Source organism: Sebastes fasciatus, chromosome 14, assembly GCF_043250625.1.
Source record: "Sebastes fasciatus isolate fSebFas1 chromosome 14, fSebFas1.pri, whole genome shotgun sequence".
Lineage (NCBI taxonomy): Eukaryota > Metazoa > Chordata > Actinopteri > Perciformes > Sebastidae > Sebastes > Sebastes fasciatus.
Window position 1 is genome coordinate 14402582 of NC_133808.1, and position 18489 is coordinate 14421070.

The 18489-nt window shown below is 41.1% G+C and overlaps 1 protein-coding gene across 1 annotated transcript; it reads right to left on the reverse strand.

Annotated features, from left to right (window-relative positions):
- Positions 1-1246: 1246 nt before the first annotated feature.
- Positions 1247-16787, reverse strand: morc3a (MORC family CW-type zinc finger 3a). Its single transcript, XM_074659113.1, has 19 exons — positions 16632-16787; positions 13479-13551; positions 12177-12309; positions 10959-11183; positions 10467-10619; positions 9896-10043; positions 9047-9175; positions 8824-8943; positions 8630-8727; positions 8381-8488; positions 8146-8274; positions 7097-7171; positions 6867-6912; positions 6615-6677; positions 5845-5965; positions 5682-5754; positions 4490-5594; positions 3159-3367; positions 1247-3027 (listed from the first exon to the last, which is right to left on the reverse strand). The coding sequence occupies exons 1-19, from the start codon at positions 16668-16670 to the stop codon at positions 2877-2879; spliced, it is 3198 nt and encodes a 1065-aa protein (XP_074515214.1). The 5' UTR covers positions 16671-16787; the 3' UTR covers positions 1247-2876.
- Between the last annotated feature and the right edge of the window lie 1702 nt (positions 16788-18489).

Genomic DNA, 18489 nt, shown 5'->3' on the forward strand with positions numbered 1-18489 from the left:
TGTAGTTTAAAGTATGTAAATCTTATTGAGGGGACAATGTCTGCCATTTGATTAAAGCATTAATAAACAAATTAAAACTTTCTGTGAAATGTGATAGGAATGTATTCTTCCACATATCAGCTCCACAGTTTATTTTGTTCAGAGACCCTTCAAATGTTATTGGACTAGAAAGCTGGTATTTTCAAGAAAAATACAACCATCCCATTTAATACACTGGATATTGAGATATCCTGTATACTCATGCTGCTGCCACTGCCATTAGACCCTTAACCAGAGTGCCATTCAATTCATTACCGAAGACAACTGTCACACTCACCAGTGAGTTACATGAAAACTATTTTTTTTAAATCAGCTTATATGTTTTAGTGTGTTTTGTTCTCTCTTGTGGGAATCGGCTCCAGCCCCCAGCCACCCTGAATAGGATAATCGGATACAGATAATGGATGGATGGATGTTCTCTCTTGTAAAACACATCTTCATCTTAATGAAGCCTCCCGAATAAATAAAGCTCAACATTATACACACCTCAATAATCTCATCATCATCACAACCCCAAACTGTGATTTACAAGCCTGTCAAAATCTAGTTTCTGTGTGGAGATGGTGTATCCTTTCAGCCCAAAGAGGAAGAACTATTAGCCTGCAATTAACAATATTGTACTTTTTACTCAACTACATTTATTTGACATTAGTTATTTACTTTAAAGATTTTGATTCTTAAAATAAGTCATAAATCAACTAATGAATTATAATGTATTACTATAGATTAAGCTACCCAGAAGTATATAAAGTAGTTGAAATGAGCTCCACCTTTACCAGCTGCAACATTAGTGATGCTTACACAATAATGCATCAATAAATACAATCCAGTGATATAATATTATTCTGAAATGGACCATTCTGCATGAGTACTTTAAGTATATTTTCATATTAATACTGTACTTTTACTTAAGTAAGGTTTTGAATGCAGGACTTTTACTTGTAACAGACTATTTTTACACTGTGGTATTGTTATTTTGACTTAAGTAAAAGATCTGATTCCTTCTTCCACCACAGACTGATAATTGTTGCCTATTAAACATTGCTCAAGCAAGCATAACCTGTTTAACGACTTAGAGGGAGGTTCTTAATAACTCTTTCAGAAACATATCGCAAGGCTTGTCGGCAGCCCTATTTTCAGTTTGTCCTTTCAGAAGGGTTCACAAGGATACGAATGATAATGTGCCATTTCATCAGAGAGCAAAGATAGGAAATATAAAAAAATATATTTGACAGAAAACATACAAAATATGCTTCAATTCAAATCAATGAGAAAACAGTCATCCGTCATTGTGATACAGAGAAACACATATAATACATAGCTTGTTTGTCTGGAAAGCAAAACAAAACAAAAAAAATCAGTTTCACTATGATTCTAATCAGAAACTTAAGAGCAGAGTGAATAGCCTACAGTAACATTATATTATTGTATTGTTAAAATTGCTTTTATAACATTTTTCATCTGAGATAAAGAAAGAGTGCAAAGAAGATCATAGTATGTTGAACTTACTGTACATCAATAAAAAAAACGTTTCCACACCTTCAAATAAATATGAGTTCATTTCCCACACACCAAGGCTTTGTCCAAAATTGCATACTATCCTCAACATATTCAATATGTGTACTATTGTTCAACATACTTTTGTCTGAATAAACAGTACTGTGTAGGTTTTCGGCTGCACTGAGCAGTAATTTACGTCGTCACCTCCTTGCCGGTTGGAGACGTGTAACCATGGAAACCCGTGCCAACCTCATGTGACCAAAATGACTATTTGTGAGAATCAAAGTCTGAATTAATTCAAAGTATATAGTACACCTAGCAAAGTGAAATCTTATACTTACAGTTAAATTGAAGCATCATTGATATTACAGAGTTGTCCGTCAACGTCTGTTATGAACGTTGTCGTCACTACTGTAATATTTCACTGGAAATAGTATGCTATTTGCGTACTATTGGTTTCATACTAAGGCTTCGGACATACTAAAATATCTCACATACTGTTTTAGCGTACTAAATAGCATGTTAGTGTGGAATTTCGGACGTAACCATAATTCTAGGGCTGTCCCGAATACAATTTTTTGGGCTTTGTAGCTTCGGTGAGAAATATTCGAAGGCATTCGAAGCTTCGCGGCGCAGCAGGCTGACATGTTCTTCTGTCTGTCTCCATCTCTCCCGTTTCAGTGCTCGGGACAGAGCCGCTGCCGCACTACTGTACACACACGCATCTCTACACAAAATACACAGCGATACCCGTATGAGATTATTTATTCATTATCCGTAACCGCTTATCCTCTTCGGGGTCGCGGGGGGCTGGAGCCGATCCCAGCTGACATTGGGCGGGGAACACCCTGGACAGGTCGCCAGACTATCACAGGGCTGACACATAGAGACAGTCAACCATTCAAACTCACATTCACACCTACGGGCAATTTAGACTCAACAATTAACCTGCATGTCTTTGTACTGTGGGAGGAAGCCGGAGAGAACTTGGAGAAAACCCACGCTAAGCTAACCTACGGGGAGAACATGCAAACTCCACACAGAAGGGCCCCAAGCCGGGTTTGAACCGGCGACCCTCTTGCTGTGACTAATAATGAATTAATGTTGTGGGATTATTCCTTATTTCATGGGCTACTTTGGGATTTTACTTGATTACATACTTATAAGTAGAAAAAAATAATAATTAAAAAACAAAACATTCAAATACTGATTTGGAGGTCGAATACCATGGCAACGGTCAAAGCTTCGAAGTTTTCGGGTCAGCCCTACATAATTCTGTACTCATTATTTACGGGTGGAGTATGGCACTTAATTTCAAAATCCTATGATTTGTTTATTCATGTATTGTACTGTCCCTCTGCCTCGCTGGTGAGAACCTGTTCTAGGATCTCATCAATTACATTACATTCATAATTCACTTGGTCCAGGTCCAGAGCAGGCACGTAGGAGATGAGAAGGCGCCCGACGTTGTGCCTCAGCTCAATCAAACTGATGGGAGTAGAGAAACACAGAAAATCTGATTTACGTCATTGTTCCGCTGGGTCGTTGAGTTTATAAATGGCTTTGTCAGATAGTGATAATTCAGTGATAATTCATGCATCATGAAAAAACAATCCAACCTTCTGGATGTATCTGAGGCTGTGTTTGAATCTGTGCCAGGGTTCGCCGTCGCCCCTGCCTCCTCTGGATCTGTTTGCACAGTAGAATCAGTGGCTGTGTGTGGAGTTGTGCTTCTCTCTTGTGCGTTTTCCCCCTGTTGCTGCAGGCTCAACCTGAGCTCTTCACACTGGGATGCCAGGTTTGCCCTTTCCTCCTCCAGACTGTCCAACTGGTGGCGTGGCACAGAGTGAACCCCAGGAGAAAAGAATAGAGGGAGTGTAAACAGATCAACATCAATAAAACAAAGGTAAACAAAAATCTACACAAGCTAGCAAATAAAGTGTATATATAGAGAGATTAAATTATAGGGCTGCAACTAACGATTATTTTCATTGTCGTATAATCAATTAGTTACCATTGCTTTGGTTTCTCTTTGGAATACATTTGGCTAACCTGGGGGTTTGTTTAAAGCCTGTATCACCACCTGACTGCTCATGTTTCTTGCCCAGTCTGACTTCTTTTTAGCAATACAGCCATGTTCACAGATCTGACAATTAACTTGGTGAATACAATGTAACTATTAGTGATAAGAAGAATGGACAAAACTGGGGCTACAACTAATGATTATTATCATTGTCAATTGTTTTCTTGATTAATCGATTAGTTGTTAGTAGTAGTAGTAGTAGTAGTTGTTTGATGACATCTTTAAATATCTTGTTTTGTCCACAACTCAAAGATATTCAGTTTACTGTCATAGAGGAGTAAAGAAACCAGAAAATATTCACATTGAAGAAGCTGGAATCAGAGAATTTTACTTTTTTCCCCTTAAAGAATTACTCAAACCGATTAATCGATTATCAACATAGTTGGTGATTAATTTAATAGTTGACAACTAATCGATTGATCGTTGCAGCTGTAGTAAAGTATGCAAAAGACGATAATACATAACCATACAACCTTACGTAACTCTTTTTAAAGTTCCTTTGTTTTGCATAAAAGGCACAGTCAGATTCATGTTTGGATTTGTTGTTTGACAATATTTGTAGGGCATAAATATCTTGTCCATATAGGTTTGATTTATCATAATCTGTGCAAAGTAGTCCAGAGGAAACAGACCTGGAACCTGTTGGCTTTGGTCTTTTTATGGGATTGGTTGACAATAAGACAAATAAGTAAAATGACGGTGCCAGCCAGGTTGCCTCAAATAATTACATTACAGCCCGTTTAGTGTCTGCAGCGTTCTCCCTCAATACAGGAAATATTTCAAAAAGTGTTGTCCCGATTAGTCACTTGGACACAAAACCATGGGAAAATAAGGTTGAAAAATACCAAACACAGCTGGAACACTGACCTGTGAGCGCAGTTCATCCCTCTCGTTGTTTCTTTCATCCAGTTCCCGCATCAGACAGTCAACTTGCAGTGCAATCTCATCAATGTCCTTTTCCTCACCTTTGGCAGTACTGGGCTTGGTCTCAGTGGCTGCCAGTAAAAGCTCTTTCTCCTTAATCAGTTCATCGACTTTCTGTTTAGCCTTCTCAAACAGACCTTTGTAGTCCTTCCCACCCTCGGGTTCCTCCGTCTGGCTGGCCTGGTGAGAACACTCCTTCTTTACATCGATCTGAGACAGTTCCTGGAGTCTGCTCTGCATGTCTTGCAGTTGGCAGGTAAGGTTTTGGACCTGCTCTTTAAATGAGTCTCTCTCTTCTGCTGTAGTCTGCATAAGGTCTAGGAGCTGGTCCTGCTGTTCCTGCTGTTCCTGTACCGCAGTCACACTGGGGTAGTTAAGTGGAGAGTCGTTCCCATCACCGACATTTGCACAGGAAGGTCCAGCACCTTCTTCACTATCCAGATGATGCGTCCCTCCATTCTGCAAGGTCTGCTTTCCCTGATTCTCACTGTGAGCGTCTCCACCGCTCTCTCGCTTGATTACACTTTGCTCAACGCTGCAGACACCGATGGCCACATCTGTTTGTGCTGACGTACTCTGCCCTGCAGTTTGATTTTGGTCCTCCTCTTCCTTCTTCACTTTGGGTACTTCTGTCTGGGTGGTGCTGCTCGCCACCTCTGAAGGTGGCTCTGGGGAGGGATTGGTCCCCACAGCTGCAGACCCTGCAGAGCCCGTTCCTGCAACAAACGTCTCCGAGGCGTCATCCACGGCAGCATCGTCGTTGAAGTAGAGCGGCTTGTCCATGCTATCATCACTTTGCTCTCGCTCTGTCTTCACTTTAGTCAAATCTGCCTTTTTTGGCTTTGGGGTACTGGTGGCCTCCAAGATGGAAATGTCATCATCCGTATCATCCGTATCATCATCATTATCATTATCAATGAGCAGTGACGGGGAGCTCTGTGGGCTCACATCCATTAATGTGGATGTATCCAAGTTGCCCTGATGGACGCCATTCATTTTAGGTCTTTTGGGCGTTGTTTGTGAAGTAACAGGCTGTGGCCTTTTCCCCCTGCAGTGCACACAAAACACAATTAATATGTTTCTTAAACAAAGTCAAATGGATATATTTAAGCTCACAAACAACACAAAATCATACCTCAGGAGGGCTGGTGACACTGAGAATACACTAGTAATAACTGGAAGACCACTGCTACTGGAGGGGCTGCAAGCTAGAGAGAAAGAAAACAGACATTTTTAATCTCGCAAACTTTCTGTTTCACTCTCTCTCTCAGACACACATGATGAGCAATTTCTCTTACCAGCTTGTGAAAGGGGGGCGGGCGTCAGTGGCGAGGATTCAGCCCTCACAGCACCCCCTTGTGTTGATACAGTGTTAAACCGTCTCTTTGGGGTAGTGGGGGTGGAGAGGGAACGGCCAGTCTGTCAACAAGAACAACAAAAAGAAAACAGAGATATGTTTTTATTATTTGTAATTATTGATATTCCTACACCATATCTACATTCTGCAATGTATTTATTAAAACATGTTAACATGATCATTATCTTAAAGGAACAGTGTGTTGAATTTGGCGGTGAGGTTGCAACCAACTGAAGCCTCTCCCGCGTGCCAAGCGTGTAAGAGATTTACAGTGGCTGACGCGAAACATCGAATGGTCCCCTCTAGAGCTGTTTTTTTGTGGCAAAGGTCATTTGGAGCAGAGCCAGTGCTTAGTCTATGTGTGTGTGTGTGTGTGTGTGTGTACGAGGGAAGTGAGTGGTGAAGCAAGAGGGAGAGAGCGGTGGCAACGGGAGCGAGTAACGTTATCAACTCCGGCCCAAGCCATACTGGGCTACTGTAGAAACATGGCGGTGCAACATAGTGGACTCCATGGAGAGGGGACCCGCTCCCTATGTAGATATAAACGACTGATTCTAAGCTAACAAAAAACACAACAACTCTTATTTTCAGGTGATTATACGCCTGAAATCCTAGTTATTAATATCATATACCATTTCTGCCAATAGATCCCCTTAATTGTTACACACTGGTCCTTTAAGTAAAATGGCATCAACTTTAGTCATCACTCACAACCTGCAGTCGTTTAGGGGCCTGTTTTGGCTTGGCGAGAAGAGCCAAACGAGCCGCCTCAGCCTAGAAAAAATAAATCCCAAAGAGCTATTAATAACATGTTAATCTTTATGGAATCAGAAAACAATACTACCAGAAAAAGAACTGTTTATTTCAAATAAAATGCAGAGGTGTTACAGGTACCACATGAAGGAAACAGCAATAGCATGCAGAAAAATGGCAGGCAATTTACAGCATATGATGTGTCCTTACCTGTTGTATTTCCCTCAATTGTATCTTTCTTCTGTCTTCCCTTTCTCTGTTAAAAATAATCACAGGGATAAGGTAAGGCAAGTCACTTCACTTATTATGCTCAGTTAACATATTTGGGCTGATTTTGGCAGCTTTACAACAAAAATGTGCAATTCTTATTTTAGTCTAAATATGCAATTATATCTTTGGGCAAAAGTTGTGGCAGTGTTTTTAAATGAAATGGGACTAACTGTTGTTTATAGGTCTTGCGGTATGAGGGTTGCTCATCATCTGAGTCCACGGGCTCCTGCTCCACCTGGCAGTTCCTGGGAGGGCAAATTAGATAGAGATTGAATACATCCACTGAGTCTGAGCTACATTTGGGTTAGACTAGTAGTTCCGATACCCATACCAGTATCGGAAATGGGTCCAATACTGCCCAGAATTCTGGATCGGGTATCAGCGAGTACGTCAGTCCATGCACCAATCCGATAACATCATTTATTAAACCAGAAAAAAATCAACTGGAAATCAATTCTTCTTAACCACTCCAAAACAGTAGTCTTCACTGTGCTGTCGCCATGGAGGTATCATGGCTGCCACTGGCAACTACTGTTTTAGAGCAGCGAAGAAGAACAGATTGCAGGTAGTCTGTCACTTGATGATAGCAAACAAAAACAGGACGGTGCTAGTGGAGAGTGTAACGGTAGTCAGAGCGAGGAAGATGTCAGCCAAAGGGTTCTGCAGCGAAAACGTGGACAACTTGCAGGACTACGCCGTGGTAGCAACCTGTCAATCACAAGGTAGCCACGCCCTAAAGCATCCCCTGCTTTATGGTCTATTTGACTCTAAATGGGACCATAATTTACTAAATGAACATCATGCTGTATTGAAGAAGACTTGAAACTAGCGATTGAGACCATAAACTCATGTTTACAATGTTTACTGAGGTAATAAATCAGGTGAGAAGTAGGGTCATTTTCTCATAGACTTCTATACAATCAGACTTATTTTTGCAACCAGAGGAGTCGCCCCCTGCTGGCTGTTAGAAAGAACGCAAGTTTAAGGCACTTCCGCATTGGCTTCACTTTTCAGACCTGGAGGTTACCCACTGGCAGAGATGTGTTCTTGTAAATGATGCTACATTTATTTTTAAATGAAGTAACAGTAACAAATATATGTGTAGATCTAGAAAACTTTCACAGAGTAAAGTTTTGCATTTTTACAAAAACAGATTTGTGGATAGGAATAAAAGTATCTTTTTTGGATTTATATATAAATATATATACGCTCAAGTTACCTGAATTGAGGATCAGGGTTCATACGGCAGTACCATTTATCTGGCAGCTTTTCGCAGTCGATCCCATCAGGGAGTTTTCGCCAGCGCGAACAGTCCTCGCACTGCGCCCAGTTTTGATCTGGTCGCTTCCTGAGGACATAGACAGAGACAAGTACCAGAGCATGTAGGAAGTCAACATGGTTAGACAAAGATACGTGTAGAATACATGATGTAAGTCACTGCAAAATGTACTAACATGGTATCTTCCACTGGTGTGGTGCTGTTTGGATGGTCTCTGCTTCTGTTGTAGCGCATTTCATTCCAGTATTCCTTCAGTTTGGTCCCCAAATTGTTCATCGTTTTCCTGTACCAAGAAATAAAGAGCTTCAAACTTCTGCCGCTGTGCTGACAAATAATGCAGTAATATGATATAGACTATACAAATATTTTGTGTGCAAGATTCAAACTGACAGAAACTCATTTAGACCATAATCAGACCCATTACCTGTACTTATCTGTCTCATTAAAACTCTGTTTGTTGTGGGTAGGTTCCAGATAGTCACACTCTATGACCGCAATGACCCCAACACCCTGGTTGTTTGCCTGCAGGGGATAAAAGTTCAGAAACATGAACACCGGGTGATAACATTTAAAGACCCCCTTGACAACATGTGTAATAAAGAAACAACACAAACTCACCTGAAGCTGGCAGCCCACACGCTCGTAGGCTTTGATGAGCCGATTCTTGTGATACATCATAATGCCATACTGGTCTTTACTTTTGGTGTTATACCCAAAAATGATACGAATGCCTTTCGACTAAAATAACATTTAAGGAAAACTCAAGTAACACTTTCTCCGCACATTCAAAATGTCCTAAATTAAAACATATCGATCCATGTCTTCTGTGATGAAAGGATACCAGGAACGTGGGCTTGTACGAGTCCTTTCTGACCAAGGCCAGACTCTTAGCAATGAGCTCAGATTTCACCCTTTGACCGCGTATGATGATCTGCATCCGAGGCTTCAGGTAGAGAATACAGCAATATGCCTACGCCCATTAAAAACACAAGTATCAATTATTTACTCATGCGAATGGAAAGTGATATCAGTCAGCAGCAGATGTTTAAAAATTCTATGGCGTTTTTGTCTTCGACACAGCACAGATTAACTAAAATTAAAAGGACTCCACTAAAACAGCTTCACTAATAATGCAAAAAGAAAACTAAAAACCTATGATTGGCCTACAATTTAGTAATTACAGATCTCCTCTAGAAATGGGCCTGATGTGATTTTTCAAAAAAAGGTAAATTACTTTGTTAAAACAGTCTTAAAACGACATCTACTACTTGAAGAAATACAGAATCTGTGAATGTGCATGTGGTTAGCTTGTAACTGGCAGAGGCTGACACAGCATTAGTGCTTGTGAAATATTGTGTATAAATATAGTGGAAGGAAGCTCCAGGATCCGGTTTACATCCAAAAACTGCACTCCACACGATGCTAATTCAAACTCTCGCTCTCTGTACTGACAAGTCTGCTCTGTGTCGAAGACTGTTTCCCTGTCGTTATGTATCAGCGACTGGCTGTGACGTACCTAACCTAGCTTGCCTGGGGTACGTTTGAATCTCAGATTTTAGGGAAGTGTTCATACATCTCTCCCTTCAGTAGAGGAATCTCTAGTGACAACTTTTGCACAGATACAAGTCAATTTAGTCAAGGACAGACATTTCAGGGGACATAAACAGACGTGCACATTACTGCTACTTACTCGTAGTGAGTAACAACTCGGCGGGATGTATGGCGTGATCCTGTCTGCATGTTGAGAAGTGTCAATCATTTCCTCGTAGACATCTGATGGAATTCGGATGTCGTAACGGTCCTTCGAAAAATCATACTCTGTTGATCTGGTAGATGTCCTGTTGAAAACATAAACATTTCGTATAGGCGGATGGGCCTCCAGCATGGTGATGGCTTTGAGTTATTCGGTCTCCCTAAGTCTAACATTGGTGATTCTTGAATCACAGGGAAAGACCCCATCTACAACAAACAGCCAATCACATGCAACACTAGTGTTATTTAATATTATGCAACATTTCTTACATTTATGATACACACATGTAGCTGTGTGTGCTATTTATCACCTCTTACTGTACTTTTGTTCATGTCAGTTTGCTGGAGTGAGTGGAATGATGACTACATTGTCCTGAGAGTTGATTGGTTAGTAGATAGGGCGTTGACATATCTTCTTTATCTGATCACAAATCTGAGGCATGTACAGGCACGAGCACTTGGTTTCTAAAAAAAAACATATGTTTGTTATGTATGAACTACAGACAAACCTGCGGAGATTCCAGATGATGATCCGTGTGCCAGTTTTCCCTGTGGACTGGTTGGAACTGATGGCATCGACCTCAAGGAGCAATTCTTCCTGTGTATTGAAAGGGGAATGGTCTAGGATGTCCTGCAGACTGGTTTTGTGATCCTCTCTTACACTGAGTAAAGCCGAATTAAGGACAACTTGCAATGAAAAATTAGGACAAATGGAAAAATTACTGTCTGGTGTATGATTGAGAGAAAATGTGTTACTCTAAAACATGTCACACTGAAAAAACACATGAAAAAACTGTGTAGATTACTACACCAGGATCAAATCATGTCCCAGACTTACACCAGTATGAGCATACCTCTTTACAACTTCACTGGAGTCCTCTTGTACCTAATTCAGTTGACAACACATGATACTTTAATGGTGCCAATAAATCAAGAAGATGTTTACATTTCATTCGTTTACATGATGCAATATGCCTTAACGCAGTAGAAAAAGGATATACTTGTTTGTCCCTCTCTGTTCAAAGCAGACAATAGGTACGCTTATTTGGTTAGCACCAGTCTTTTCCAGGTAGGTCTGAGAGAGCATCCCAACGCATGACACACTCTTTGACTTCGAAAACACGATGGCGTCCTTGCCGAGACGCATAGATCCAGACTTGAAACCGTTGCCATACATACCGATTGGCTTTATACCCTTCACAGGAACCTTGTCACTGTAGCCGAAGCTTGAGGGGGAAAAAATGCATACATTGTTTAGTGAGTATATGAATCACATCATGGTTCATTCATAAATGTAGCATCATGTACAACTTTTTTCTTTTTTTAAAGGATTTAGGCAGTGGTCATTATTAGGGCTGTCAAAGTTAACGCGATAATAACGTGTTAACGCAAATTTGTTTTAATTTCTTTAACGCAACTTGTGATTTTTAGGGTGTAGTGGCCTCAGTTTTAAAGCAATCAATTCATCATGAAACTAGAAAACCTAAGGAATCCATTTGTACCAACCATGTCATACTATCTTGTCACAAAGGAGGCTAAATAACGCTCCAAGCTTACGTTTGGGCCAGATTGCGGCAGCCGTCATGCACTGCTCACGCGGGCAGTATGGCTGATCTAACCTGTTAACATAGATGCCGAAATAAAAAACAATAGGTTGTGCAGACGCCACACACTGCTGATGTTCCCGGGCTTTACAGTAATTTCGCGAGGAAAAACTGGCATGGAAATTTTCAAAGGGGTCTTTTGTGGTATGTGAATGAAAATGGGTTCTATGGGTACCCACGAGTCTCCCCTTTACAGACATGCCCACTTTATGATAATCACATAAAGTTTTGGGGCAAGTCATAGTCAAGTCAGCACACTGACAGCTGTTGTTGCCTGTTGGACCTTAGAATTTGTCATTGTTTTGTGTTGTTAATTGATTTACAATAATAAATATATACATACATTTGCATAAAGCAGCATATTTGCCCACTCCCATGTTGACAAGAGTATTAAATACTTTGCAAATCTCCTTTTAAGATACATTTTGAACAGATAAAAAATAACAGTGATTATCGTGATTAACTATGGACAATCACACGATTAATCACAATTAAATATTTTAATCGATTGACAGCCCTAGATTTTATATATGCCAGTACTGGCAGTGCAATGTCAATGTCCAGTGGGCCATTACACATTTTCCATAATTTCCAAAAAATACCAAGCAGCAGTACCTGAGCATCTTATGCATTGTTTCAAGGTCCAGCCCATTTCCATTATCCATAAAGCTGAGGCATTCTTCTTCTTTGACCACAATCTTGTCAATCCAGAAATGTTTGGCACTGACATCTGGATCGTAGGCATTGTCTGTAAAAAGAAACAATTTAGGGGCAACTTAAATTCACCTACAAATCTTAACCTCAAGCATTAAAGTTCTAACATTGCATTGAAGTGGAAGACGTACGGAGGACTAGATTTACTCAGGAATTTTTGGGCTCAATGTGATGCAAGTGGGTACGCACAAAAAACAGGCTTATCAGTATTTTTGTGACATTTTAGCGACAGCTTGCAAGGTGCATCTCTCTTCTTGTTGCACTGCAAAAAAGGATTTGCACAAATAATAGGTGGAGTACTACAAAGTAATACAAAGGTATTCTCCGCCTCTTAAGACAGCCTTTAATGCTACGGAAACCTCAATGACGAGCGACAAAGGGCGTATGCACCACATAAGTATCCACAGAGCTTCAATAGTTATCTAAAAATAAACCAATATTAGATGGCAAAGTACAAATTGAATAAGAGAACAATAACTATAACATGTACTCAACACCTGATAATTTTACAGCAACAAAGGGGGCAAGGAGTTGAGATTTGTCTTGTGGTAAACTTGAATTTGAACTAGAGGCTAGCCACTGCACTCTTTGATTCTATATTTTATGGCTGCATTTACCTCAACACTCTAGTGAGGCATCAGCTCTATCAACACACCATCCTCTCCACCTGAGCTCATCGCTATTCAAAAAGCTTTCACATACCAGTGAGAGAGGTGATTTAAGCATACATTACATTTTTAATTAGGCTATAATCTGAAAATAGGCTGGTTTTTAAATGCACAATTTAAGGGACATTTAATTTAACTAAATTCCTCCACAAATACGTTAACAAATCAATCCTTTAGCATTTTTGGAATATTTATTAAGTGGTGACCGGATTGTCATTACAATAAAATGTCATCAACGGTCATATGCTGGTATTTGGATCAGGCTCTTTTGATGTTAGTCAAAGCCGGTAACAACATGGAGTTGGCAACTGGCAACTGGCAACAGCCTGTTATACCAGGCATAACAAAGTGCTTTGTCATTCTCAAATGTTTGCTGCAGGCTAATATAGTGCATTGTTTGTTTGCTGAGAACAATCTTGGCGTGGACATTCCATCATGCAGATCAACCGGGGACATCACTAGTATGTAGTAAAATAGGAACTTAAGGAAGACAGCCTGGTTCTGTTGCAAATACAAACATGTGATGATGACTCACCTATGAGCTCAGCTATGGCGCCGAAGGGCCAGGTGTGGCTGGTGGAATTTGTATGAAGATACTTGGGACAAAGCTGTGGAGCAAATTAAGAGGTACACAATAGTTACATCAAAGTGGTCTTATCTTAATTCAGTTTCAACACAACCCCCACAACGGTATGTTCAGCCAATGTGTTGAGGACCCAAGCCACCATTTCAGACCCCCTTCACACCTCTGACCACATCAAGACCGTGGCTACCTCCCCCTCTCTCAGCACACAAGTAACTTCAGTTTTACAGCCTATGTTAAAAACTAGGAGTATTTTTCCCTGATGATGTCCATAAATTACTTGTGTCTGTGTTATTTCTTCATGATATTTTGTAATATTTTGTAGTATTATGGTGATCATGTGATTGCCTCCCATTGGTTGTCGATACCATAAAGGTGAGACCACATCCGCTTTTGTCTGTTTGTTGAATGCCCTGACGAAGACCTATAGTGGTCAAAACATGTTGGATTTTTTAACGATTTAGCCACTACAACAGAGTCTTTTAATATATTTGGAAAAGTTTTTTGGTCTTCTTATTCTTGCGAAAAATCAAATCAATCCTTTAAAGGGACTGTTTGTAATTTTTTAAGCGTATAAATGTACCGGGTTGGGACACATGCACGCTCGCATATGCGCGCTCGCGTGTGGCCGGAGTCTGCTCCTCTGCCTGCTTGCCTGCACGCGCGCGTTCTCGCTGTCTCGCTCCACCTCTAGACTTGAACGCGCGCTCACTCCACACTGCAGAAGAGTTAGTTTAGCTCTGAGAATATCTAGTGAATGTGCAGTGGATGTTTGTGCAGAAATAACTACTGCAGCTCCTCCAAACCAACAGAGGTTTCCCGTGTCTTGTAAAGTGACGCTGCTCCGCAGCGAGAAATGTTATCGTGTCCGACCAAAACTCCGGTGTCTCCCTGTGGGCGTGCTCGGAGACGATAATTTTTCTCTTCCTGCTCAGCCCCGGCACCGACCCACTTTTGCTAAAGTAGGAAGAGCCAACACTAGGATCAGCATTGATTCATGGAGAGACCTCCGTCTGGTCAGCTAACATTACTGCCAAGCAGGTGAAATATAGAGTGATATTGTGGTTTTAGCTGACGTGTGTCGCCTCACTGTTTTAAGCAATGCTCGTTCATGTCTATGTAGAGCGAGCAAGCGTGAGCCCGACGCTGACTTTCGTTGACTTAACGGCCACAGGTGTCGCTGTTAACAAGCATTTCTGAAAGTTACAAATAGTCCTTTTAACATTTTTTAAAAATATTTATTTAGCGGTAACCCGATTGTCTTTACAACAAAATTTCATCAAAGGTCATATGTTGGTATTTGGAACAGGCTCAACAACATGGAGTTGGCAACTATCAGGCATAACAAAGTGCTTTGTCATTCTCAAATGTTTTCAGCAGGCTAATAATATAGTCGGTTGTTTGTTTGCGGACAAAAATTAATGGAGCATACAGTACTCATAGGATCTTCATTATGTCATCCAAGACACTTAATCATGCAGATCAACTGGGGACATCACTAGTATGGGTGCATCCCAAAGCTCTTATTTGTCGTTTCTTCGCTCCTCGATCCTCGCTTGAACCAGAAGTTGTTCTGGTGCGCCATCTTGAAGACCGTCCCAAAGCTCTTATTTCTGCACGGAGGAGTGAGGAGCGAGGAGCGAGGAGCGAGGAGCGAGGATCGAGGATACACGAGAGCAGCCTTCACGGAAGTCTTTTACCGAACGAAACGCCCCCTTATTGGATATCAGTTACTGATTGGACGCTGCTGACGACCGGACTGATCTGAATCACATCCAGAAACTTGCTCTCATTTATTCTGGTCCTGTAAATTTACATTTGAATTGTGGAAAGATGTCAATAGTTTTATACTTGTTAACATTTTCTCAGATTTTGCACTGTACTATAGATATATGATATATGGTTGCTATGATTACAATGACAAAGACAGTAATGCATTTTTTCTTATTAATTTAATTTTAATTCTCGCGGAGTTCTACATTCATAAGTGTAAATTTACCCAAAAAAAGAGCCTAATTTCTTTGTATTTATAAAAGAAATGGATCTATATCTGTCAACAATTTCTCCCATACAAAACAAAAAAGCAATGAAAACAATGAATGTGTGCAATATCTTTAACGTTTTTAAGTGAAATTATTATTATTATACTCTCGCGTGGTCTTTTTTTTTATTATTATCTATTTATTTATTTATTTTTATTTTATGGTGGTTTTGTTTCATTTCTGTTGTCCTTTTATGTTTTGCACAGCTCTTTGTTTATGTTTTCGCTTTGCTTGTTCTGTACGTAAATGTTTTTAATGTTTGGGATGCACCCATTGTAGGAAATAGAAACGTATGTAAAACAGCCTGTTTTGGTTTGCAAACACAAGCATGTGATGATGATGAGGAAGAGAGATAGGAAATGTGGGAAGAAGGAGAATGACAGTGGGATGTCAAGCAACAATGATCCCCAGTCAGAGGACTCTCCCACCTAAATTAACTATAACCAGCCCATAATGTCTTCTTTCTTATCATGTGCACAGAGAACCGAGAACCGAAAGTGAAACTTAACAGTGTGGTGTAGTTTAACGTGTTACAACAGTGTTGTAACTAAACAATGAAAATAGAGGAAACACAAATGAGAAAGTTTGAGGTAAATATTTAGCTCTCCTTGTGTTAATAATATGACACATTGGCAATGTTTCAAAAACAGTGATTTATTGAACACTAACTGGATGTTTGTCGTCAGTAGTTAAGTAGCTTTAGGAACCTTTTTAACCCATAAAACATCATGACTTTAAGTGATTTAGACACACAGCTCTGCTATGAGCCTTTACTCAGCGTCCACTAACGGTCACTAACGGTTACTAACGTTCACTAACGTTACTAACGTTCACTAACGGTTACTAACGTTCACTTGTTGGGCGACGCCGCTAACGTACAGCCGTTAGCGGACAGCCTTAGACGTACAGCCGTTAGTGTACAGCCGTAGACGTACAGCCGTTAGCGGACAGCCGTAGACGTACAGCCGTTAGTGTACAGCCGTTGAGCCGTTAGCGGTGAACATTGCATTTGAAACAGTATAACGTCGCAATATATTTAACCCCGTTGCAAATATCGACTCACCGTACTGAGCGGGACACCGCGGTCTGTCTGCGCCGCCATCTCGCCGTAAATACGGATGTCAGACTCGGTGAGAGGATGTGAAGTCAGTCCAAACAACACCAACAACACTTGTGATGGGACTAGAGATGTGTCGGTCGCGGACGAGCCAGTTCAAAGAGCCGACTCTTTTAAGTGAACGATAGGAGCCGGCTCCCCTCCGCCTGAGGGCCTTTTTTTCTTCAATTAATTCAAGGCAGAATGATGGGATGATCTTCTCCGCACCACGGGCACTCCGTGTACTGATGGTACGTGTCCACAGGGGCGTTTTTTATGGCGAGGGGACGTGACGCTTCCCAACATCGGACGGTGGTGGGCTGTCACTAGACTCATGGTACGTGTCCACAGGGACGTTTTTTATCGCGAAGCGACGCGACGCTTCCCAACATTGGACGCTTGGTGGGCTGTCACTAGAAACAAGGCACTCGGCTCCTGATTGGACGAACGCTTTCCCGCTGTTGGCTGCTGCTCAAACCGGAACCAGTATGGAGGCTCGTTTGGAAACTTTCTTCTCTTATTTCACGAAAATAGTTCACCGAAATGTGTTTCTGAAAACATTTGAGGCGAGAAATAAGCCATGCAGTTGCTGAATATGTCTTTATTTTGGATCGACAACGTTTATTTTAAAAGATCTTCGGGAGTTTCGAGAGGCGGCGAGTCGCGTCGGACGCCCGTGATTTGCATAAAGTAGCCAGGACTTCAACTTTATGCAAATGAGGAACGGGCTTCCTGCACGCCTAGTCTCTCGAATCGCGACGCCACGCTACCGGAATGCATTGCGCGGCTGCTTGCATAGACAATGAATGGGGAGCGTGGAAAGCACGGAGCCTGTGGACACGTACCGACAGGCTGTCCCAACCTGATTGGACGAACGCTTTCCCGCCGTGGGCTGCTGCTTTCAAACCGGAAACAGTATGGAGGCTCGTTTGGAAACTTTCTTCTCTTATTTCATGAAAATAGTTCACCGAAATGTGTTTCTGAAAACATTTGAGGCGAGAAATAACCCATGCAGTTGCTGAATCTGAGAGAGGATAGGGGTACACTTCATGTCAAACTCATTTAGACAGGTGTGACTAATCCGGCATTCCCGGACTAATACGCGTCCAATCACAGGCTGCCACGTGTAGGTATATTTGCTCCAAGGAGGAGTGTCAAAACAGAAACTTTAGATTGATCACCTTGCAACATCTGGTAGAGTTTTAATTTGATGTGCTCACACTGAAAAAAATGGTAGCTAGAGTGGAGCTAGCAAGGAATCCATTGGTACGAACCATGTCATACTAGGTTGTCGCAAAGGAGGTTAAATAACACTCTAAATTACACTTTGTGTGCGCTTTGAGATTTTGGCAAGGAAAAACTGCCATGGGCATTTTAAAAGGGATCCCTTGACCTGAAAATGGGTTCTATGGGTACCCACGAGTCTCCCCTTTACAGACATGCCCACTTTATGATAATCACATGCAGTTTTGGGCAAGTCATAGTCAAGTCAGCACACTGACACACTGACAGCTGTTGTTGCCTGTTGGGCTACAGTTTGTCGTGTTATGATTTGAGCACAATAACGCATAATGCAAATTCTTTTTAACACCATTAATTTCTTTAACACATTAACTCAATCGATCTTTTGGAGGTTGTAACAGGCTCAGTTTTAAAGCTAGAGTGAAAATAGGAAACATTGGCAAGGCCATTTTCAAAGGGGGTCCATTGACCTCTGACCTTACTACCTTACTGATAGAAACTAGAATTACTACCTTGCGGTTGTATGCCTCTACCAACCAGTCAAATTTTTTTTTTTTTTTTGAATCGGATACCCCTCACCTGT

Excerpts from the sequence above, each read along its gene's own strand:
- morc3a (XM_074659113.1), bottom strand. The coding sequence starts at position 16,670 with ATGGCGGCGCAGACAGACCGCGGTGTCCCGCTCAGTACG. Across the intron at positions 13,552-16,631 it reads GCGGTGTCCCGCTCAGTACG|CTTTGTCCCAAGTATCTTCA; the intron begins GTGAGTCGATAT and ends TTTGCTCCACAG. Across the intron at positions 6,678-6,866 it reads AATTGAGGGAAATACAACAG|GCTGAGGCGGCTCGTTTGGC; the intron begins GTAAGGACACAT and ends TATTTTTTCTAG.